Here is a 25328-nt window from a genome sequence, read left to right as displayed (position 1 = left end):
TTCTTCAAATACAGTACTCTTGCATTAACCTGTTAAAAACCTAGTGTAAAGCCTATTTTTGGCTCTTGTTAGCCAATTTCGAGGTGTTGGTTTGGTTTTTTTAATTTCTAAGGAATCTTTACAGACAGATTAGTTTTGATTGTTCTTGTGTCATTGATTGTCTCTGTCTACCTCAACTCTCTGTCAGAGTTTGCTGCCGTCACATCAAAAGTTGTGAGAAAGTGCATACCTGTGTTGTGGCTGATTCATTGTAAAGTCCAGACTTTTAGCATAAAGCCTTATTCATGAGCTACGATTTCTGCACTGTGCAGAAAAACAGCTAAGGTGTAGGCATATGCTGTCTTCTGTTGTTATTGGGGTGATAGCTTTTGACAAACATAGAGAACAGAGAACTGGAATGGTAGTTTCCTCAGATGCCAGAGCTCATCTGTGGCATGCGGTGCAATTATAATTGGAATTATAATCCATAGGCAGAACATGGCAAAATGAAGTTGCAGGTTCTTGATTTAAAATGTTGGCCTCTTTGCTGGAAAATGGATGCAGAGAGAAAGGGATCTAAGAAAATAAAAACTTGTTCACAGGTGATGTTATTGTTACAGTTAGTATTTCAGTGAATTTTCCTACACAAAGACTACCTATTTATCAAATCAGTAGAAGTTACTAAATGCCAACTGTAAATGGAAGCTGAGCCAAGGCATGCTTAGGATTACCTGTGTGCTGGAGACATGCAGAAGACTCAACCTCGTTCTGGTTAATTTGCTGAATTTATTATCTTTTCAGAACTGGTGGGGTAAGAACTTAGAATTCCTTATACACCGCAAATCCCACGGCTTCCTTTCAGTGACTTGGATTTGGAGTGTGTTTAAAAATACATAGCACTTCCAGATCTTTCAAAAAAGTACACTGTGTAAAAAGCTTTCTTATCCTAATACTGACCTTTATCTAATCTGCAAACAAGCCCAGATTTTAAAAAGAAATCACTTAATTGAATCCAACCCATACATCTTGGGTTTATATTTTTTATTTTAATGTTTACAACTTTTCTACATGACACTTTTAAATAAAATTAGTTTAGATTTTTTTCTGAGGCAATATTCACAACAAGTCATTATTAAGGCATTCTTCCAGTGTAGAAATGTGTAACTATAGCATTTTTCTTACTCGTTCTTAATATTTTGTTAGCCTGAGCACAATAAAATTGATAAGTCTGTAGCCTTTTAGGATTATAATATATATGTAATTTATATATAACATTTATCTATAATATATATTTAAAGGATGTTTGTACATACATTATGCTGTATCTCAGTTCTCGTTTAGGAAATAAGAATTGTTAGAAATCTGTTGTAAATACAAACAGTGCCTGGATCTGCAGTTAAGAATATTCAATTTGTGAATTACGTATTTTTTTCCCCTCAAATGTTATTGTAATTGAGTCTTTTTCTTTCCTCTCAGCTAAGCAGTAGGTTAGTTTTGTTTCTCTGTAATGATGCGATATATAAGCAGTCTACTCTGTGTTAGTGCCAGAAATGGCTCTTAGTCTGCTTTGTATCCTGCAAATTGTGCTTTGAGTTTTCTGCAGAATTCTGGTAAAAATGTTTACTTTAATGATGTTACCTTCACAGAGACTATAGTGGGCTGCAAATTGTTTTCTTTTCAGAGTTAATTAGTTTGAGTAGTCTCATATCTCAGCAGCGTTTAGTCAGAGAATAATCACTGGTTTTGAAACGAAAGGCAGGAAGTTAATGGCAAAACTTTAGGAGTGTAGATTAGGTCTGTTAGATTTACATTTGTTTTCAGCTAATTTCTCAGTGTGATTGACTGGCATTCATACTGTATAGGCACTTACATAGTAAATAATTCCTTCTTAATTCCATATGCCAGCACAGCACTCAGCTAATTTCAAGTATCACAGCTCAGCTTTGTTTGAAAACAGTTTATTTTTTTTCTTTTTAAATGTGCTGTCAGATGACAGCAGGGATGATTAATATCCATTCTGACATGACTGGATAGAATTTTAAAATTATTCAGAAATATCAGGGCCTTTGGTGAATGCAGCTGTCTTCAACTCAAGTTAGATATGCAAAATTACATATTGTAAACATGATCTTTTTCCTGTAAAGATGATTCTTTTGTATTAAAAGTTGTAAGCACTTCACCCACTCTTGGTGAAAAATTGCAAACATGCCTTCATCTTAGTCTAATCTTCAATAAATATTACTGCAGATACTGTGAAATTAAAGGACTTTGCTGGCAGTCTCTGTGACTTTTCAATTATATTTCCTAGCTTTCAAAATATTAGTCCTTACAGACAAGTTTCGCACCTGTTAGGTCATAAGTATTTGCCATTTAGATTAGTCCTTCCTGTAGAATTCCTTGGAGTTCTGCTCTTTGCTTAAATGAGTTTCAAGTCAGAAGTGAGTGTGGGAGCAATATGTTGACTATCAGATTTTTCTTGCTGGAGTTCCAGTAACAATTAGTGTAAGAATATATTTCACGCTTGTTCTTTTTCCTTTACCGTTTCTTTAGAGCATAGGGATATTATTAAGCCAGCAGTGTCATTCTTTCTAAACTAACATACTGAGTTGGTGATCATGTTTGTGACTTGCTTGTTTTTCCAACTGGGGTTGGTGTCTAAAGAGTTAAATTATCCCCTGCACTTGTTATACAAAAAATACATAATAACTCAGGCGTGCCTGTCTGTGTGCAGGAACTATGTTTTCATAGGTTAAAGGACTTGGAAAAGATGACAATCTGACCTGAACTTCTGGAATGATTGACTTCTGACATCTAAAATGCTCCTGCAGTAGGCTAACAGAGCAATTAGTAGACTCAGTTTCAAATAACATTTTTCAACTTCAGTAATCCCAGAACACAGTGACCAGGACTGAGCTGTGTAAAGTTTAGCATTAGGTGCTAACTTCTTCCTGCTTCAGACTATATTAGTTGTGAAATTTGTAGAAATGTCCGTTCTTATTGCAATAGTGTGTACAACTTGTTTTATTCTGAATTAAAATGTCTTAAATAATTTAAAACCTAGCATTAGCAGCTGTATTTTGAGTCTCAAATGTAGCTCTGTAAACATGCAGGTTTTAGAATTTTAACTGCGGTTTGTTTAAACTTCGATAGACACATAGACACATTGTTAACTCTTGTAAAGGCCGTATTGGGAAGAGAGCAGTGCAAAGCTAGGTACTAATTAACACTGATCAGATTGATGCTCAGAGGAAAACAGATTGAGATGGGAAGGCAGCGTAAAGTAATGGGCACAGTAGCTTCAAGTAAACTTCTATGGAAGTGCTCAGAAATAAGACCAGATCTGACCAGTCCTGTTTGGCCAGGCCACAGCACAACCTCTAATTCTGGGATCAAGAGAATGCCTTCATCTTCATTTTACATTAGCAAAAAGCCAGAAGCTTGTGCTCATTCTTTGAGGCTTTTCTGTCTTATGTTTGTTCTGGCATAGTGATGAAAGGTGATATGTGGAGAAAATACTAAAATCAAAAAGTGAGAAAATAATTTTAGCAAGGAGTATCAATCATGGAATGCTTCAATTATAAAGGAGATCTGAAAGGAATCAAAATGTCTATATAAATGCTGCTCTCTTAAGCATTTAGCACTTCGGCACTTTTTGCAGGAAAAGTATTCAAGTTAATGCTGCATGGCAGGAACATCCACAATTAGAACATTCATGTGACCTTCCTTGCACTTTTTGTTATTGGAGTAATAATTTGAAATACTAAATATATTATTGCTGTAAAGTATCTCTGCCTGCTGAAGCTAGATGCTATCTTGGTGCTTATATAGATCCTGTGGCTGCTACCATTTGTTCCAGAAAACACAATCACCTGAGTGTTGTAGAATCATCCTAGAGTCTCCAATCGTCACAGACTGGGCTCAGGCATTGAGAGTTCTTGCTAAAGTGTGTTTCTTTATCTCCTATTGCTTGAACTCTTCATGGCACCACCAGGAGAAAGGAGACACCCTTGTTTTGAAGGCAATTCATAGCAGCCCAATACATGAATTTATGTCTTCCCTTCTAAGGAGGGTTTCTTTGGGCAAGGCAAAGAAGTTGGAGTCGCAAGTGTTCTTGGTGTGATGTTCTGTTCACTTGCCTCATTTCAACCTTCTCTGCTTCTCCTACATGCAAAGCACACAACTTTCTTGAGGCTGCAGCTTTACAAGAAGTTCAGAGTCAAATGAACAAACTGTTGCTACCAGCTGCATGTTTCCATGTGTCTTGTAGCTGCTGAGGTGTTCGTTGGTTGTACAGTAGACAGATTCAGTTTGATAAAAGAGCAGATAATTATAACACAGTAACTTTTTGCTGGCTTACTGAGTGGAGTAATCATATGGTGTGATCACATAGATGAGCAACAGTGCTCAGGAACGGGGAACTGCAGCTGAGAGCAGAGGAGGGAGGAGCTATTTAGGTTAAGCAGTAATGTAAAATTGCATAGGAAGAGGAGACAGGTATATCTCCTTTTAAAATAACCTGTCTTTATGCATCAAGAATTAAGAATGGTTCTTGTAGGTCCCCAGGCTGTTTTTTTGCTGCTTCAGATTTTATTTCCAGTTCTTCTTGCTGCTTTATTACCATTACTGATCATAAGGTACCTTTCTTATGAGCACCTGCTCTGCCAGAAGAACAGCAGTAGAGAGAATCTTAATGTAAGCAAAGAGTGACTTTGCCTTGAGGTCTTCCAGCTATGACTTTTTACTTGGGATGATAGTAGTTGCTTTCTAAGTGAGTGTTCATCTGGCTCTCTGGATTTTCCTTGGTTGGTGCTATTGAACATGTCAGAAAGGAATACGCCTATTTATTCTGTCCTTTTTGAGAGTATTTGGCAATAATTTGTTTGAAAGTTATAGTTGAGTAGGAGAGTCTGTGGCTCTAAAACTTTGGAGAAATGGCCCTTCTAAATCAGTATCTTGAACTTTTTTGTAGTTTTATGTAGCGTGCATCTGCCTCATCTTTGTGGATTGATTGATGGTGGTTACCGTGTACTACCAAATCAAGAAGGGAAACACTGACCTCTGGAGAGCTGTGTTGCTCTGCAGGTAAGATTCATATATATGGCTTGTAACAGCTGTTGCAGGAGCTGTTAGCAAGACCGCAAACTTTGATCGCAAATGGAAAAATCAAAGCTACTGCATTAGGAAGAGTCTTTGATAAGTGAGGCTAATCCACCAGGAACATACATGCTACCAGGAACAATAGGAGATGCTGCGAATCACTTTTTCGAATGGGTTGAAGTCAGGAGTGACAAATATAATTGGTTCAAAAAGTACTACAGTAAGTGAAAATTCTGTGGGTCGGTTTTTGTGTGTGTGGTGTTCGACATATTCACTTGTTAAGATATGTATTTATTATGTGCATCTGTTATAAAGCAGAGTTTTTAAATTTTCAGTGCTATTTTGTCTGTGGCTTTTCTATTAACAGGGTGAAAGCATGACTCCGAATCTGCTAACCCTTTCTCAGGGAGTAGACACTCTTGTACAACAGATCCCAAAGTACAAGGGCAGAATCATTCCTCTAAGGCTTATAATACTGGGTCATTTTTTGACCAGCTAATTAACTTCTTTATTTCTGATGTGATTAATTCTGAAATTTCATTTGATGAAACATATGTATGTTTGAACCTGAAATGACCTGTGGAATGGGAAAGTTTAGTTCTAAGTATCTATGGAGAATTAATTGTCAGAGCTGATGAGTACTTTTTTCCTCCTGTTGGTATTTTTGCTGTCTGCTTCCACTGTGGATATGCGCAGTGTGAAAATCAAGGGCGGAGAAGTATTAGGAGAAGCTCAGACAGCAGGAGACTCTAAATAGTTCATTGCCAGAGAACATGTGTTGTCTTGGAAGTCCTCCAATACTATTGGGTTTATTTCTTTAAAGGCCTGTGTTGTGAATCCAGGTTTGTGGCATTGACTGAGATCCATCTTCATGAAACAGTCAGTAAGACTTAAAAGGAAGACCTTACTATTTGTTGTGCAACAAAGTGCAACAATGTCCCAAATATACCCTGTGCCTGGGAATTCTTAGTATCAACTAATTAAGTATATTTACTACTATGCTGCTTAAGTACCTAATAAGATAAATATATGTATTAGAGGTGGTAATATACTTGCTGTTCAGCACATGAACATTGCCTACTTCACACTTATTGAATTAAATACAGCAGTTCTTGATGTCCATGAATACATTTTGTGAATGATCTTCAGATAGATTTGAGACTGTTGACATATTTGTCATATACTGCTAATAGTGCTGAAACAGAATTCAGAGCAATACTTGAACTGGTTTTTAGTGGCAATTTTTTTGTCCTGTCCAATTTTTTTTCTTGAGTACCACGATGTGCCAAGGTTTGTGGAGCTTTGCGGAGAACTAGGTCAGAGACTTGACTTGGTTAAAAATAACTCATCAAAAGAAGGATCTTTGTCAGTTCTCTGTCTTCTTCCTGCAACGCAGTGCTGTCAACAACTGTTGCAGCTGAGAAGCTACCTGTCAAGTGAGATTTTTCTGAAGAAATGTTAAAAATTCTTGACAAATAACTAATCAGTATTGCTTTGTCCAGTTGATGATAGGTAAGAGACTGTAGTTGGAAAACTGTGTGTTGTGGTTTAGCCCCAGCTGGCAGCTGAGCACCACGCGGCCACTTGCTCACTCCATCCCCCAGTGGGATGGGGAGGAGAATGGGAAGGAAAAGGCAAAACCTCGTGGGTTGGGGTAAGGGCAGTTTACTGGGATAGCAAAGGGAGAAAGAACAACAACAGTACTTAGAATATACAAAACTGGTGATACACAATGCAGTTTCTCATCCAATGACTGTACAACTCAGACTGCATGCTCAGACTCATCCCGAAGCTGGACTGTTCCCGAGCCACACACCTTGGAGCTGCCCCTCCCTGACTAGCTCCCCTTCTATGCTGAGTATGACGTCACATGGTATGGAATACCCCCTTTGGCTAGTTTGGGTCAGCTGTCCCGGCTGTGTCCCCTCCCAACTCCTTGTGCACCCCCAGCCATCCCGCTGGCAGGGCGGTGCAAGAGGCAGAAAAGGCCTTGGCTCTGTGTGAGCACTGCTCAACAACAACAGGTCCATATAACAAAAAACATCGCTCTGTTATCAACACTGTTTCCAGCACAAATCCAAAACATAGCCCCATACTAGCTACTATGAAGAAAATTAACCTTCTCAGCTGAAACCAGGACACACTTTTAGGCTGGTGTCTGCAATTAGTGAGACAGATTGAGATAAATGAAGTGACAGGAGTTGATCTATTGAACAGTGGTTGTAGAATAACAAGATTAGAAGGTAACAAATTGTGAGGAAAGAAGTGTATTCAGTCTAGAAAAATAGCACAAAGAAGGTTTTCATAGGTCTTTGGTATGTAGTGATGGTTAGGGTTTTTTCTGCTAGCATGGCAATGATGAGGAAACATTTTTTCAGCTTCCCTTACATATCCCCAGATTACATTACACTGTAGAGATATGGTTAATTTTTGTTGTAGCTGAGGTCAGTGGATTACATGACTTCAGGAGAGCACCTTTGTAGGATAGCATATTCTAGTGCCCAATTCGAGGCTGTATTCCAATAAAATTTTCATTTGGAAAGCATCCTGTCATATTTGTTTAAGTTCGCAAAGATCTTTAGAATTCTCATCAATGAATTGCTATGGGATACAGAAATAACATTGTTGGCATGATAATGTTTTTCATTTTAAACTGCGAATCAAAATCAATCTGTAATCATAGTTACATTTTTATTAACCTAAAACTGAATGCAAGTTATTATCTTTAATTTTTTTGCGTTTTTAATCTGAAATAAACCATTGGCTTTTTTAATGTATTGTTTATTTTTCATTAAAAGGTTATTGTCAATATGCACAGTAAAACTGAAAAAACATGTACTAAATACTGAAGCACAAGTATATTAACACGATCTGGTTTAGCTCAAGTTTGTATCAAATATTGTATAATGAATGTGAGCACTTTTTTTGCACCTTTGGTCCATGGTTTATATGATTCTGTTTCATTTAAACACAAAAGTTTCTTACTGTAAGAGTGATCAAACACTAGAAGAGGTTGGTCAGAGAGGTTGTAGAGTCACCCTCCTTGGATATACTCAAAATCCAACTCGGCATGTTCCTAAGCAACCTGCTGTAGCTGAGCCTGCTTTGACCGGGGGAGTGGAGTGGATGATCTCCAGAGGACCTTTCCAAGCTCAACTATTCTGTAATTCTTTGTAGGGCTTTACTTTCTTTAATTAATAAACACAAAGAAGTCTTACACTAACAATACAAACATGAAAATTCTTGCCAAGTCACAGCAGGACTACTAGAATACCTCAAATTAAGAATGTGTTAATAAAATCAGGACCAAAATGTATATTCTGAATCCAAGTTCTTTCTTGCTTCGTATCAATATGTGATTTTTAAATTTTTTTTTTAGTGGATAGACTTGTGTTAATGTCCTAGTTTGGATACAAAAGGTCGTCTTTTGAGTTTGTTCATTCCCCACTCCTGTCAGCATACACAATGTGTGTTGTAACTTCCAGCCTTCAAAAGTTGCCTTAAAATCTTGACTCTTGCCACCCTCTGGTATGGAACAGTAGGTACTTTATTAACTCTTTCCAAGCAGATGAAATATTTTTGTCTTTGCTATGTAGGTGGAATGCATGTTGTTTCATTTATTGTTTTGTCATTGAAGTTAGCTCTGCTTAAATACTGTTGTATTGCATGAATAATGTTTGCAGATAATGGACTTGATTCGCCTTGTAGAAGAACCTGGGGGCAGAAGAACTGTGATATTCTGGAAGACTCTCCCAGAGAGGTTTTCCAGAGAGTTCTGGAAAGTGCATTTCACCACATTTGAGAGAGATGTGATTTGTTCCACTTCACCTGGAACTTTTAAAGGTTCTCAAGTCTTAGTTTTGGTTTGCAAACCTTTCCAGGTTCAAGGACCTCTTACTTGGAACCTATAAGAGTTCTAGAAAGTATGTGTTTGAAATGGTGCCCTTTGTCAACATACTGCTTCCTATGCATGTCTGATAAGCACCAACTCCTGATATTGTTGATGCTGCTGTTACTCCTTTGCAGTATGATGACTGAGTGTGCAATTTCATTATTTACAGCTACTGCACCAAGTTGTTTTTTTTCCTTTGTATCAACAGCTGCCAGCAATTCTGGAGCTTCACAGAGTTGTTGAACTTAATCTGGTTAATTGCAGTAGTGTGACTACTCTTTATATCTAAGGAGATGAAAACAGTCATGGAGCATTTGTCTTGAAGATGGCTTTGCATTCTTTGAAGAGTTTAAGGAAATTTCTTATCCTCTGTCTTCCTAAGAAGATAAAAGCCATAAACATTAATCTCAAAGAACCAATCCCTTGATTATTTTTTTATTATTATCCCATCCTCCCACCCTGTCAATATAGCTTACTACCTGTTGAATGTTTAAATCCTTCTTCAAGGAGATTATAGGTAGGCTGTTTTGAGTATGTTCAAGCATGCTGTCAGTCAGCAGAGGAGTCTCCACTAGATGTTGGCATTTAATGATTTTACTTCAACCTTCAGTCATGTTTTTGATTGGGTTATATTCTGTGTTTGAAATAGAGGACACTTTTAGCTATCTATGGGTGGATTTGATAGCTACTTGTTCAGTAGCATAAGGGCATTCTTTTTTGTTGGTTCTTGGCTTGAGTTTTTTCTATATCCATAGCTCTTTCCTTTTCTCAATACTTACATGTCCTGATTTTGGCAGGGATAGAGTTAATTTTCTTCCTAGCAGCTGGCATAGTGCTGTGGTTTGGATTTAGGATGAGAATAATGTTGATAACACACTGGTGTTTTTAGTTGTTGCCAAGCAATCAAGGACTTTTCAGGTTCTCATACTGGCCTGCCAACGAGAAGGTGGGAGTTGCCCAAGAAGCTGGGAGGGGACACAGCTGGGACAGCTGACTGATCCAAACTAGCCAAAGAGATATTCCATACCATATGATGTCATGCTCCTTATATAACTGGGGGGGTGGGCTGGGAGGTGGGTCAGCTCAGGGTCTTGCAGAGCATCGACTTTGGGTGGTGAGAAATTGTGCTGTTCGTCACTTGTTTCGTATATTCTTCTATTATTAGTAGTATCTTCCTTTTTTTGTCGTATTAAACTGACTTTATCGCAATGTATGACTTTTATTTTGGTTTTCCATTTTCAATTCTCTCCTCCATCCTACAGGGAGGGTGGGGAGTCAGCAAAGAGCTGTGTGGTTGTTTAGCTGCCTGCTGGGTTAAATCACGGCGTTACATCTGGTGTATTTTCTATGTTTATATCTATTTATTTTGAATCCATGCTTTTCTTTCTTTTCTAATACTTACCTGCCATGGTACCTTAATTATTAGTTCAGTTTTTAACTGAAGTTTTTTTTCAATCTGGCATTACTCAGTAGCTCTGAACAAGGTACTTTCTAGTCCAGCGTTGGCTTTGGTATTGCCCAAAGCCATTACTGCCTAATGATTCCCTGGGCTCCAAATCCCTGCATCAGTGCTTCCTTTCATAAGAAGCTTTTCCAGAGTCTGCTGAGTTACTCATCTGTCAGTGCTAGGCCACTGTATCCACAAGCTTTTTCTGTGTTAGGTGTAGTCAAGTACATGGATGTTCATCAGTCTTCTAGGATATAGTGCTTTTAAAAAAGAATTTGCTCTTGCTGTCACGCTCATTTCGATTGCTAGCTGTCTCTTGAGTCTCCACTGCTTTAGTTCTGCCAGTTATTTAAACTTAGTGTAATTATTTTTGGCATTAGGTTGGGTACAGGCAATTTACTTTAGATGTTGATGCCTCAGAGTTTTTACGGTTTTAATTGTCACCTGTCAATTTACACTGTCGCTTCTTTCCTTGTGGCACTTTTTGTAGTCCAACCTCTTGAAACTAATGCGTGTGTATATATATTCAACTGTATTGAATTATTTTCTTTTAGTTAATGAACTTTAGAAAATACCCTGTTATCCCCTGACTTCTGTCCAGACATCACGCTGCAGAACTATTATATTGGGAAAATACAAATAACACAGGTGCTTTAGGACAATGTGAGAAGTGTAATGCAGACATAGCCAAGTGATTTAATGCAGCTAGCTTCTGTCCAGCAGGATTTGAGCTGCATGCACAGCTCTAGACCTGCTGATCCTTTTGGGACTAAGTGTTTGTCAACTTCCCACATCTTCCTGTGACAGGTTTTACAACAGCTTATTTTCATGAAGTCCTAGAATCCTTGTGCATGGTAAGGAAATACTCAAAGCAGCTTTTTGTTGAACCATATCTAGCTCAGCTGTAGTTAATAAACCCATCCTTTTGTTTGATTGTATGGAGTTACCAAAGTCTGTTTCCTGTTTCAGCAGTGCTGAAGCATACAGACTAACTCCTTGTGGATCATGTGGTTCAGCTGCTGCTGTGTGAAAGTGTGGTTGACTTTTCAGTTGGAACTTGCCTACAAGCAGGGTTCCTCTGCCCTTCAGAATTGTGTCCTCTGAAAGCTGGAAAATCTTTCAGGACAGCTTTCTCTAAGCCCAGAGATAGTCCATCCCAGTAGTTAGGAAAATGAATGTGTGTGTCAGGAGACCAGATTTGCCAAACAGGGAACTTACAACTGAGCTGTGGTGGCAAGGGTAAGGAGAGAAACAAGCGCCCATGGATGTAGATGAGGCTGAGATTCTCAGTGCTTTCTCTGCATTGATCTTCACAGGCAAGGTCTCTTGAGCCTTTGTGCCTGGAGATGGGATTGAAGCAGGAGAGAAACTAGTAGTACTGCAAGAAGATAGATGGATCTCTTGAAGTATCACGTTCATGGGATTAGATGGAATGCTTCTGAGGGTGGTGAGAGAGGTAGCTAATGTCATTGCAAGCCAGCTTTCTCTTTGAATAGTTGTGGAGATAGGGATGGGCCTCAATGACTGTAGAAAGACATGTTGCAGCTGTCTTCAGGAAGGTTGATCTGGGGAACTGCAGGCTGGTCAGGTGCACTTTGGTCCCTGAGAAACTGTGGAGGAAGTCTGCTTGGAAGCCATTTCTAGGCATACAAAGGTGAAAATAGTGATTAGGATTAGCAAGCATGGATTTACCAAGGATACTTGTCAACCAGATTGTCTGCTGTGATGTAAAGACTAGAACTGTGGTTGAGGAGAGAAAAGTAGTGATGTCATCTACCTTGACTTCAGCAAGGCTTTCACCATGGTGTCCAGGAGCATCCTTGTATCTCATTTGGAACATTACTGTCTAGATGAGACAGTCTGGATCATTCAGCTCAGAGAGTCTGATTTGGAACATGTTATGCTTCGTATCTCAGTGACCTTAGTGATCTTACCAGTGGCACAAGCAGGAATGCATCCTCTGCAAGTTTGCAGGGCTTCAGTGTGGAGGGGTGTGCGCTCAGTATGTTTGAATAAATGGCTGCTGTCTGGAGGGACCAAAATTTTTCAAAATTCATAACAAAAGACAAAACTACCTTTCTGTTATGTAGAATGCCAGGGAAAGAAAAGGGAATAATAAAAGATAATACCACTTCTTTGTTGTATTTCTTAAATGAAACAACATCTGTGGTGCATTGTTTGGAGAACCTGAAGTTCTGCATCCTCCTTCAATGCTGAAATCCATGCATATGTGTGGATACTTGTGTTCTGAATGAATGCTTTAAAGTTTTGGTTTATAAGTTAAAAGTTGAGTTGTAGCAAGCCTATATGAGAAAAGGCTGGAAGGTATCATTTGCAATTGTCTAGCTTTTTCACTTTTTATAAATCCTAACCTCGTCATTGGAATTCTTCAGGAGGCAGACCATTTCTCGACCTTGAGCAGTAACACAGTGAGAATTATTTGAAAGTCTGTATTTTGTGTTTCTGGATTACATCTGACAATACTAAAAATGTTGAATGCTATTCCTTTTCTGTTGCAATTACTGAACACAGACAATATAGCTGCTAATGGAATAACTAGGAGTGACCTAGGATGTTTATTATGTGCTTTCTTGGTGGTTTGGGGGGGTGTTTGTTTTTGTTTTAAAGGAAGGTGAACCCAGTTACTCTCTCACTCTCTCACATCAACTCATATCAATAGTAAGTTGTTGTGAACATTGAATACGAGGCATGCTGCTCTTAAATGTATGAAATTGCCTCTGTAGAGCAGTTTGTGTTTGAAGTTTTGATGCAAGTAACTATGTGTTTTATTTCAGATTATGGAGCTCTGTGGTGCAACAAGACTTGGCTATTTTGGAAGAAGTCAGTTTTACATTGCTTTGAAACTTGTTGCTGTGGCCCAATCTGGTCTCCCTCTAAGAGTGGAAAGCTTAAATACAGGTAAATCACAGGATTGGATGGGGGAATTGAGTTGCTAAGCAGAATTATTGTACTTGGCTCACGGATTCTTGTAGAGTAACCTTGTAAACTAGTGTGATATGCATTTTTCTGTATGTTGCTAACTTTAAAAAAAAATTGTGGAGACATTACGAGGGAATATATTCTTGTTATGCAATAAATATAAGATGAAATACCTTTTATTGAGTAAGTATTGTGTTCATCATGAGGTAAATGAACAACTACTACTGACTATTGTGTAGGTACAAGTTCGTTCTATAGATTATTGATGTGAGAACTTGCATGTTATATCGTCTGAATAAAGTACTAATAGGAGTCGTAAAGTGGAAGGAAAAGAAGAATGCAACATTTGCAGGCTTTTGTAGTTGCTGAGTTTGAAGCCTTGATTGCAACAAATGAAAGGTCATCTTTTCTGAAGTCAGATTCCTTCACACTTTTGGCTTGACAGTTTTTTCCCTTAGTGTAAATAGGAAGATTAGTGGTTTAAGATTTTTCTAATTAAAAACTTGATCTGTAAAAGGTCTTTGAAGTCTGTTATCAGCCAAAACACCTGTTATCCTGCTTTCCAAAGGTCAGCTGTGGTATGGGTAGTGAAATAGGAACAGGAGGAAGGCTCACTCTAGGAAGATGGTTCAGAACAGCAGGAAGAGCTTTGATATGATGCTTCTGAGTGACATAAGTGGATCCATGTCATTGTTGCTCTGTAAGATGAAAAGAAACTTAAGATGATGAAGTACAGAGTTTCAAGCCACCGTAGCTCTTTGCAGCGTAGTACACAACTCACAGCTTAAAAATATCTTTGGAGCACAGCTTTGCATTAAGGTGACTTCCCTAGTAGATTTTATGTCTGTAGAATACATACTATGATCTAATTTATACATGCTAGTAATTAAAACAAAGCTTAGGAGTTTTTTGTGTCTAAAGGACAAAGATTAAACAGAGTAGATAGAGACTATGCTAAAATCTGATAGGACTGAAGTATTTGACAAAGCTATAAAAAAGAAAGGAATTGTCATGTATACTTTTACAGTTATGTTTATGCTAGTCTGGTACAAACAGTATATACTGCTTTCATGTTGTTTTGTAGCTTTTTGGAAAAGTGCATGGTTTCAGTCAATGTTTTGCTAGTATTCAAGTTCCTTTCTGCTCATAAGACACCCTATGTTTATAAACTATTTCCCTAGTTTTTCTGATGAGTGTTCCCAAATCTAAAGCTTCAGCAAGTTGTGGCAGAATGCCTTAGAATTAGAAGGTTGGAAGAGGGACCTTCAACTCTTAATATCTGATAGAACTGGGAATTGATGTAACAATTGTGAGATTTCTCATCAAATGCCTGTTGAAGAAGGCAAAGACTAAAATCTGTGTATGTAGCTTTCTCCAGGGTTTTTATATGCTTGGTTTTATTTTAATGCAAGATACCTTAACTAGAAGGAGCTTTTCTATTTAAAAAAGAAAAATTATCAGAAGAAATTTGAAGGAAGGAATTAAAATGAAGATACAGAATTAATTCAAAATATAAAATATATTGCTGTAAAATTAGCAGCCACTGGAACTTTTATAATGGAATACATTTCCTTGATTCATGACAATACTAGAAATGCTTGTAATGGTGTCTAGACTTCTAGGAATAATTTTCTGTAAGTGATTCCAAACTTACAAAATACAAGTACAACTGACAGAACATTTATTTTTACCCTAACTGGTTTTAGCTTTGGTTGTCTGTTGCCTTGGTTGCAGTGGTTCCAGTCCTGTCTATGAGGTTCCTGCTCCTAGGATGATTCAAGTGGTGGTGTAGCAGCTACTAAACAGCTAAAATACAGCAGGCTGAAGACCCATAAAATGGGTCTGAGCTTGGGTTACCTTCCTTTGAAAACTGGGGTTCAGCAGCCTGGCCAGCTGGGTTCTGTCCACAGTCCATCTCCAAGAGGGCTTGAAGTGGAACTGTTAGAGCCGTACCAAACTAAACTGTATAGTTTTCCTCTCTTCAAAGTAAAACATTTAAAATTAGTTAAAGCTTCTGTTTTAAGACATCTACTTTTTAGCTCTGCATTCTATGCACATTTCATTCAGTGATTGTCTCAATGTTATTCACTCTTTAATCTTGGTATTTTCTCTCCACTGCTGTTCTTGTTTCTTTTGCTCTTTGGGTCTTTGTGTGTCTTCAGTAAACAGGAAGCTTGCTTTATGTGAGTTGCTGAGTGGAGACTACAGTAAAATTTTGAGTACTAAGTCCATCCAACACAAGTGTCATCCAGTTGATTTTTATTTAACTAAGTGGTTTTTTGATTACTCAGATGTGCAGTGTAGTAAAAATACTGGCTTTAGTTAGTATACTACAAGCCTCTAAATCTGTTGTTCCTTTGTTGTCCCAGAAAATTTTCCTTCCAGGAAGCTAAAAATTGAGACATTAATGACCAGTGTCTATTTCAGAGTAATGTTTATTTTCTAAGTATGGAATACAGGTTTTGGTGGAAGAAAATGTTAACAATGCTGTGGTCATAAAAAGTACAGAGAACTTTCTAATTTATTCAATATCAAGATTTAACTCGATTCCTAACAGCTATTGCATTTATAATTGGGGGATTTCTGAATGGTAGCAAGTGTTGTAGTCTTAAAATGAGGTTTTTCTGCTGTTATGGGGACAAGGCAGAGAGGAGAGAGGTAAAAATGGCAGATTTCAGTTGGCCATGTAGAAACTTAGTACAGCAAAACGAACCTATATTTATCTAGTCTTGTTTTTAAAGACAAGAATAGAGCATTTTGTGTTCCTTCTGAGCCTTCTATGTTATTTTGTGAAACAGTGCTAGATATCTCATGCCAAAGCCTCATGTTGGAACAGCTGATTGCATAGACTTCCCCTGTGTCACTTGGATGCTCTAGTGTTTGTATTATCCTGTTTAGCAAGCATACAAATTCTCACTTGTATGCAATGACTTTTTCACTGTTTGGCTGGCTGTAGTTCACTGTTTAGCTACGTGAATAACTTTCCTTGTGCAACATGGGGTACAATGCTAATGTGAAAATGGGCATCCAGAAATGAGGAAGGCATCAGGAATTGCTTTAACGGTGTTTCCACGTGATGGGTAACCACAAATTTAGCAAAGATACTGTTGCATGCTCCTTCCCTGTGATGAAAGCTGTTTGGTGCTTTGAATCATGCTTAGTGACAGGGGCTTAAATCAATGATTTAAGTTCTTGCTGGAGTGTTGTTCTTTAATACTGGATACATAAAGGTATCTATGGATACGTAAAAGTGTCTGTAGTTGTTGAATGCTATGGATTCAAATGACAATTTTCAAACACAGATGAGTTTAATGTTTAATTTTTATGTAATAAACTGTATGCAATTTCATATGGTTGGTAGTATCACTGACTCAGTACCAAAAGTAATCAATGTAAGCAGTCAACAAGAGAAATTAAATTTGAGCCATGCTTATAAATCTGTTTTGTGTTGGAAAAATAATTTCCAAGCAAGCTGTACAGCAAATTCACAATTTATTTGTATTCACAGTGGACCAGTAAGAAAGTTGTGGTTGGGATTCAGAAAAACGGTAGCAATCTTGCAGTGAAAAATTAAAGACTTGCATAGCCTCATTTTTACATCAGACTACTCTGAACTGTGGTACATAAAGCTAAGGACCTCCTAGTGTTTTGTTGAAACTTTGCTTTACAGGTGTTTGTAACAAAGTGAGGTGATATTGGAGTGCTCCCAGTTGTGTCCCAGTAAAACAGATAATTTAGCTTCTGTTGTAGAAAGATGTACACAGATGTGTTTAGCAGTAGTTGCATTTTTTTCAATAAGACTAATTACATTATCTCTTGCAAATATAAACATGGCATGAGGTTACTAAAAGATGTTGAATATACTGCAGTATTTTAACATGTTTTGCTCGTGAGCTGTTATGTATGAAGACTCTCTAATTTTAGATATGTGCTAGAAATAGTAGATAAGTTTTGAAAATCACACTTAAATAATTAGATGTTGGCAAAACTAAGAAAAAAATCAGCTAAATCGAGATTACCTGATTGCTGCTGCATTTAATGCAGAGTTGTAGTGCACAACTGTTACGGAGTTATGTGAAGTCCTCTTTGTATACCAAAACCAGAACTTGGGTAGCAGAATCAAGAAGTATAATGCAGAAAGGGTATTGGCTTTTTTTCAACTGGCAAATATTGGCTTGACTATAGCAGCAGTCTCAGCGTTTAAGTAATTGGAATTTTAACTACAAAATAGAACCTTATTTTTAATTTTAAGCATCATACTTCTGTACAGTAAATGGCCTGTTCTACTTTTTTTTTAAACAGTAAAGGACCTCCCTCTTCCCAGATTTGTTGTGTCAAAGAATGAACAAGAATCAAGACACACAGCCTTGTATTCTTCAGATGCTGATAACCCAGCTTCATATTCAGGTGTGATTCCTCCTCCCCCTGGCAGGATACAAGTCAAAAAAGGCTCTGTGAGCCATGATGCAGTTCAGCAACGTACATCAACTGATCAACAGGTAATTTAACTTAAGAGATTAAATGAGACTCTTAACCACTACTTTGCTGCATAGGTCTCAATTTACTAAGCTTTGTTACTTTCAATATAGTTTCTTTAAAAAAAAAAAAATCATAGTGGTGTATATTATAAGTGAAGACCACATATTCTTCTGAAATACTAGCATGTAGGAGACGTATTTTTTATGAAGTCTTATAATCTGTGTTTTAAATATTGGTGGTAAAGGACAAAGACTTGAGACATAAAAGAAAATTAATGTGTAAGATATGATAGCAAATATCAAGTTGAAATCATTATAATGTTAATACCTATTTATTAGATAGTTCACATCGGCTTCCTGGTCATTGGAACAGCGATACTGATTGCTATGGAAGACTGGATTTCTAGTCCTTCAACATGCTCCAATACCTTTAAATCTGAAATACTTTATTTAGAATTTTTTTTAAATCTCACAGTTACTATTCTTTGCCTTAAGTTTTCTTGTTCAACTATTTAATTGTTAAGTGGAGACAATGAGAACCAGAAATAAGACAGAAGTTTTTACATAGTTTTTTATTTTGTTCTAATAACGAGAAAACAGATTTCCTTTTGCTCACTGGTTCTTTCATCTTCAGCTACAGGATATCTGAATAAATCAAAACTGCAAAGGCTTACAACTTTCTATCTCCTCATAATTCCTTCTTTTTTTATAAGTCTTTACACTCTTCCCATGGGGAAATCTCTTCTGATTGTCTTTTCTACAAGCAAGAACGCTGAGTGCAAATACTAAATTTTGCTGGATGTATGTATGTCTGTGCATAACTGTTGAATGACCTGTTTTCTTCCCCATGGTATGCTTTTTTCTGGGCTTGTTTTGTAAAGAATTGAGGCACTTGCAAACATCCCTTAATCTCTCTGGGAATCAAGGCATCGCTCATAAACATTTATTAATCTCTCTGGGACTAGCCCAGACTGATCCAATATAAAGGAAAAGCAGCTTAGCAGAGGCCATCCATAATCAGTGTTTGGCTGCCACTTTTCTCCCAAACTGGAGATGGGGACTTGTAATGAAAGGAGAGGGCTGGCAGTAGATCTGAAGATAGCTTGTCATTGTTCAGTTTTGGATAGGTGTGTTTGAGAGAGCTCCCAAGTGCTTCATGAAGAAATCAACAATTGCAGATCTCCTTGATCTGATGATGGGGTTTTAGTTTGGTTGAAATAATATTTTGTATGCTTCCAACATGGTGTTGAGTTTATTTAGTGAACAGCTGTAATTTGATACACGAATCTGTGCTGGTGTAACTTGAAATAACAAAAAAAAAAAAATCTGTTTTTTGAGGTCTTCAAGTTCTGGATAAAGAAGCCACATATTCACAAAGGTCTATAAGCATCCAAATTTCATTTCTCCATCTTGGCTGTTCTATCAGAACAGCTTGGTATCTCTTTCACACGAATCTGTATGGGATCATCAGAATAAAGTCTGTGTATAAGTCCTTCGAGACATCTGACCCAGAAAAGAGAGTTGTTGGAGCAAATGTAACAGACAACACAGCATTGAGGTATTGAGTCCAGCAGTTTTAAGCTGTATTCATGGTCTAGAACATCAGGGAAGTATTGTCTGATTTTGCACCCTATTGTAAAACTGAATTTTCCATGGCTAATTCTACATTTCTGACTGTACAATGAATCCATTCAAACAGGCTTCTTGTCTCAGTCTAATAGTTAGTGATTTGGACACCATGTTAGAAATAAGCTGAGAATTTGAATTCCCTTAGGCTGAGAAAGGGGCTTGAGCCCAGGTTTCTTGCTTAACCAAATAAATACTCGATTTGGGATATTTTCCAAAAGATGGATACAGCTTTTAGCCATTGTTTTGTAGAAATGGCTGATCCAGTTGTCTTCACCTGGAGATACCGCTCGGATTTACGAAATCTGGAAAGAGGTTCAGACTGTGAATCCTCATTATATATCATCGCTTTCAGTGATGAGGATGAGAAGAGCTGAAGTCTGAGAAGTAAATTATAGTATGTCATTTTCCTAGGGATCACTGTTCTTTTTGGAGAAATTTAAGCATCAAAGTTACTTGGATATTTCACTTGTACGGCTTGTCATGTAGGTATTAGATACTCCATTAGTGAGTTTGGGTTTTGATTTTTTTTTTCTTAAACTGTTTCCTGGCTTTGATAATATACCTGGCACTTCAAAATACATTGATTTAATAAAATACTGTGGTTGAAATATTATTTGTATGAAATCATGAGATATCTTAATCTTCAACTTTAAAAACTGGGTTTGTTCATGTGCAGCTTTCCATATTGGTGAGATTTGTCATGCATACGTTTATATAATTACAAATAAATTATGTAGAAGAATTTAACTTAGAGTTAATACTGAGAGTATTGTCTACTGAAATGTCCTAGCTAAACCTATTTCTTTATCAATGCATTATTTTGGCAGTTCCCCTCAATGAGCTTCACTTGGAGGCAAGGCGTCAGGAAATAGAATCAGGTTGTGTTTCCAAAGAGTAGCTATAAATGAGGTCATCTTTTAAAGTAAGCATGAGCTAAGTTCCGTAACATCCTTTTTCTATCTCTAGCCATTTTTGTGGTGGCATTTTTAGTTTATAATGGCTAAGTATTATGTAAATATAGCACTGGCCAGAAGTTTATATCTTTTTTAATATTGTTAGTGTTAATAGAAGATGCCTGAAGTCATGGAAGCTGCAGAACTGATCCTAGGAGTCAAGCCAAATAATGAAGGATGCCTTCATTCGCTAGATGGCATGTTGACAACACATCCTAGTGGAGATGAAATTGGGGGGAAAATATTTTTTCTGCTGGCGTAATTTCTTCCTAAATAATAGAGGCTAAGTAGATTTGAAAACTTCTGCTGACAATGCAATATCTATACGAGCACTTTTGTTGACATATGTATGTTAACCATGGTGTATATACATTTGTCTATGATTTGGTAGTAGCAGCTATGCTACTAAAAATGTTAATTTAGGCCAGTCTAGAGAATCTAGATTCTGTTGAGTTGTTGTGCTTTTTTTAAAAGAAATCCTCCTAGTAGAATTAGGAGCTGTCATTGTAGATGAAAGCTTTTTTTTAAGAGAATAAGACAAATATACTGAAAGCAGTTTCTTAGAAGCAGCAGCAGCAATGTTGAGATTAGAAAGTATTTTCTGTCTTCTGAAAGTAGGTTACAAGTGACTAAATGTTCTCCATATCAGTCTGTTAGATACTGCCCTTGGATGTTTTGTGTCTTCTTGTTAAAGCCAAAAAGCAAATACTTTTTCCACTGTCTTTTAAGTGTGATCCAGATGTTGATCAGGCATGCTTTAGAATACTTTCACCTGGCTTACCACCTTTTCCAGGAAAGGGGGGGATCTAGTTTCAATAAATGTTGAGGCTCTAACAGCTGAAAAACATGTATCTGGCAAATGCTCATAGGCTGAATCTTGCTATATGAGTGAAAATAAAAAGTACTTGTCTATCTATATGTGCATTAAGCATAATACTGGTATTCTACATCATGTTGATTTATTGCCATACCAGTGCAGCCTTAGGAGGGAAAGCTCAAATTTGGTACCTGTACCAGTCAAAATTTGATTTCAACTTTTTTAACTACATGAGAAGTTGTGTGACTTTAAGGTTTTGCCAGTAGTCCATTTCTGTTCACTTCTGTTTTATAGATTGAACAGATAATTCCAGATAAAATATATCTGGTATTAAATAAATTCTTTAGGAGCATAGAACTGGGAAAGACCTCTTGTGGCATTGAGTCTAACCCTCTATTATCTTGAGAAATTGTATTAGATAATGAGTTTTAAAAAAATAGTCAGGGTTCTCTCCTGAAATCACAACCTTTTATCCACACTGGCCATGTTGGGGAAAACTATTCCAGCGTTTTAGTAGGAATATAGTGGAATATTTGTGGGAATATGGTGGGAATTCCCGCTAAACTTTACTTAGATCAGGTAATACCTGTTTTTCTAACAGCTTTGTCCTTAGTATTTGCTGCAGAACACCACCCGTATTTACTAGAAAACCTTTGCATTCCCCCTTAGCTTTGTTTTGCTTGACAAAACAGTCCATAGTCTCAGTTTTGTCTCATAGTTACCAGTAATCCTCATAGTCCTTCTCTGCCTTTGAACCAATTTGAATTTGTTCTTGCTGAAAATATTTTAGTAGACTTGTATTTCTTGTTCCAAATGAGATTTCACCACTATTAATACTATTTTCTAGGATATTTCCCTGCTTCTGCTTAATATATCTCACCTCATATACCTTAGCAGCTGTGAATAAAGCAAATCTGTCATATTTGGCGTATTGTAGTGGTGTGATAGTTGACTTGTGCATCCAGTCTTCTGTTTTTAGCTGATTGATTCTCGTTATGCACTTTGGTATTAATTTCCACTATGCAAGAAACTGTATTTAAAATATTAGATGTTAAATGTTAACCTATGTCCTGAAAGGAGTCCATCTGTCTGATGCCTCCTTACATTTGTTGTCAGAATTCATCAGCATGCTATTTAGTGTGCATAAACAGTTACCTAAAGTATCAAATTAAGTCATTCCCCAAATCAGCCATTCGGGAGCATTATTAGAAACTTCCCTTCAATCCCATAGTTCCTGTTCTAATACAATCCAGCTTTGTTCCTTCTGTAGCCAGTTCTTTTGCACATTAGGTTCTTGTATTAATCTCCACGTTGTTGGAATTATCTTGTGTGGCACCCCACTGAAGTATGCTGAGGTTCAGGTTAAATGTAGTGTAGTTCTTTTGTCTAGAAAATCACAAAAATAGTATCAGTCAACTTAAGTAAAATTTCCCATGCTGTGATGGATCCCTTTTCCATTTGTCTCTGTGTTTTTAATTATTATTTTCTTCAAAACCTAGTCTAAACTCTTTCAAACTGTTGAGGTCAGACTAACAATTTGTAATTGGCTGAAACACACCCTTCCTCTCTGAAAATGTGTAGTGCTGCATGTGGAGAAGTTCACATTGAACCTTGGACTATTTTATTCTGCAGTATGAATGCTAGTTGATTACAAAAACATGGGTTCTGCAATGCAATTACCATCTCTAGCATAATCTTTCTTCGTGATGGATCTGTTCCCTGACTCTTATGCAGGCTGTGTGGTATCAGGACCTGGATCACAACACCCTTAGAGCTACCCTTCGGATACCATGTCTGGCTTCATTGTGTCTGGAATTCTCCTTAGGAGGCTTTCTTCTGGCCTGAGGTGTGAGATCCAGGTTTATAATCTCATTTGACTCATGTATGCTTGCAATGCTCTTTTGAGGTTGAGATCTCTCCAGAGTTGCTTTAGCGCGCAGTCTTGCATTGCCTTACACCAGTTTGTTTGACTTATCTTCACTAAGGCTCTTTTTTTAGAGCCATATATTTATCACCTTTTTAATGAACATGCTGTTTTTAGTAACTTCAGTCCAAAAATGTCCAATTTCAGAGTCCTTCATAGTGTCTTGGTTTCATAATTCCAGTTGACAAAAATCATGCTTTTTTACAACTTTTTAAATGTATTTTTTTATTAAGATGGATTACTTAATTTTTGCCTGTTATAACATTTTTTATGAGTTATTAAGAAGAAGAATAACTGTTCTCAGGAGTTTAACGTGAAAATGTTGAATAGTTATTAACTATTTATGTCAACATGCTTTTATTTAGATCTGTTTTCTGGAATAATGCAAAGAGGAAAAATAAATGTCTTAAGATAGTAAAAACCAGAATGTTTTAATTGCTGTCATTTTTATTGAGGTTTGTTTGGAGAGAAATTAAAAGCTAGTGTTTTAAATGTTTACATATAATTGCACTGAAAGTGCTAAAAAAATTAATCAAAATAAGATTTTAATAGTAGCTGGTCTAATAAATGGTACATCAACTACAGTATGCAGATGGAAGGAAAATTGTCAAAGTTCCCAAAGAGATTAAGCGGGTAACTTCTGTGAAAATTGGTGAAATTCAAAATTGCTGAGGTATCAGTAACCCAAATTAGGTAAACTGTTCTAGTTGTTACATGTTAGGATTTTGAAGAACAGTTAAGTTAGGTTCTGTACCCTAATACTCTCAGAAAAACCTGATCCTGGATATTTCAGGCTTTCAAAATTAGTTTCTTTTATTAATAGATCAGATGAAAATAAACAACCCTACTTCCTCAGCTGTAACATACACTCTCATAAACTCTCAAAACACTGTCAGTTTGTGAGAGTGTATGTTGCAGTTGAGGAGCAGAGGTGGTTTTAATGAACATACTGCGTCTGTTTACTAAAATGTGAAGCTCAGTGCAAAACTGAAGTGGAAACTTGGTACAACAAACCATGTTTTCTAGGCATGACTATATGAAAATGGCAATTTCTTACCCACTGTAAAGACAGATACATAGTTGATGTTAACCTATATATAAGGGTTAATGAACCTGTATGTAAGTACAATTTCAATAAATCCTTACTCATTGTTTTCCCATGACTGCTTTTGAATCCGAATCAAATGTTTCTGCAGTCCTGCCTCCTCCCCAATCTTTTCTGCCTTGCATCTTCCTTCTTTACACTTGCATTGAGCCATTAATATTTTGGCTAAGTCATTTTATTTTTATATACATGTCTGTGTGTATACAAAAATATACATTTAACAAAAAAAAAAAGGAGTTTAGCTCTCCTAAGCTTCTAGTAAGCTGGATCAATGAATGCCATGAGTGGTATATGAGTGTGACCAGGATTGCACATGGAAAAGATGCTGCCACAGTAATGCCATCTAAATTTGGTTTAAACTGTTTTGGGAATGTGTGTCTTTTAATGATGGTAAAGCTGAAGATACGGCTTCTCCCTTTTTCAGAATCTTTTTGACATCAGAGCTGGTGACATGTTTTTGCTGTCTAATAATTTTGGAGTCTGTAAGTTGAAGCTCCAAATAAATTGTGGGAAAACTGTTAGTGTTCAGAATTCTGATATAACGTTGACTGGAACATTGAGAACCAAGTTAATTATTTATTATGCTTGTACTTCTGATGATCTGATTACCATTATTACATGCTTTACAGAATCACGTGAACCACATGTAAACATTTAGAAGAATTGAAGTTGAGGATCATATTTACAATTTCTTCCTATGTCTTGAGCATAAGGCCTAAAGTTAGACGGAGGCTTACTGAATACTGACAGTGGTCAGCTTCATTAGGGCAAGGCTACTTCACGAGGACTTTATGTCAACAGTTTTAGTGTTCACATGCGGTTACTAGAAGTAGTGAGTGGTTTCCTTTAGGTAGACTATCATACGTTTGTCTGCCTCAGGTTTTCTTCTGTGTCTTTCTGGACCATCTGACTTATCAGAGTAAGAGTACTGGAGTGAATGAATAGTGTCTGTGACCAAGCATAGCTTTCCCTAGGTTTACTCATGATATTTTGTCTAAAAATTCAAACATCCTTCAAATCTTTTTTGGTAAAAGATGGTTTGTATAAAAGCCAATGGAAGAGGAAGC

General features: G+C 37.0%; 1 protein-coding gene across 11 annotated transcripts in view; it reads left to right on the top strand.

Moving 5' to 3' along the window:
• REPS1 (RALBP1 associated Eps domain containing 1) overlaps nucleotides 1-25328 on the top strand; it is a 67070-nt gene that overhangs the window by 4699 nt on the left and 37043 nt on the right. For all 11 annotated transcript variants that reach the window (XM_054821889.1, XM_054821884.1, XM_054821880.1 and 8 more), the window contains 2 exons: nucleotides 13211-13334; nucleotides 17658-17854. In XM_054821889.1, the coding sequence (XP_054677864.1) occupies nucleotides 13211-13334; nucleotides 17658-17854 (321 nt within the window). The remainder of the gene's footprint in view (nucleotides 1-13210; nucleotides 13335-17657; nucleotides 17855-25328) is intronic.

This window comes from Grus americana, chromosome 3 (genome assembly GCF_028858705.1).
Source record: "Grus americana isolate bGruAme1 chromosome 3, bGruAme1.mat, whole genome shotgun sequence".
NCBI lineage: Eukaryota > Metazoa > Chordata > Aves > Gruiformes > Gruidae > Grus > Grus americana.
The sequence above is the reverse complement of the archived record's forward strand: the minus strand, read 5'-3'. Positions and strand labels throughout refer to the sequence as shown.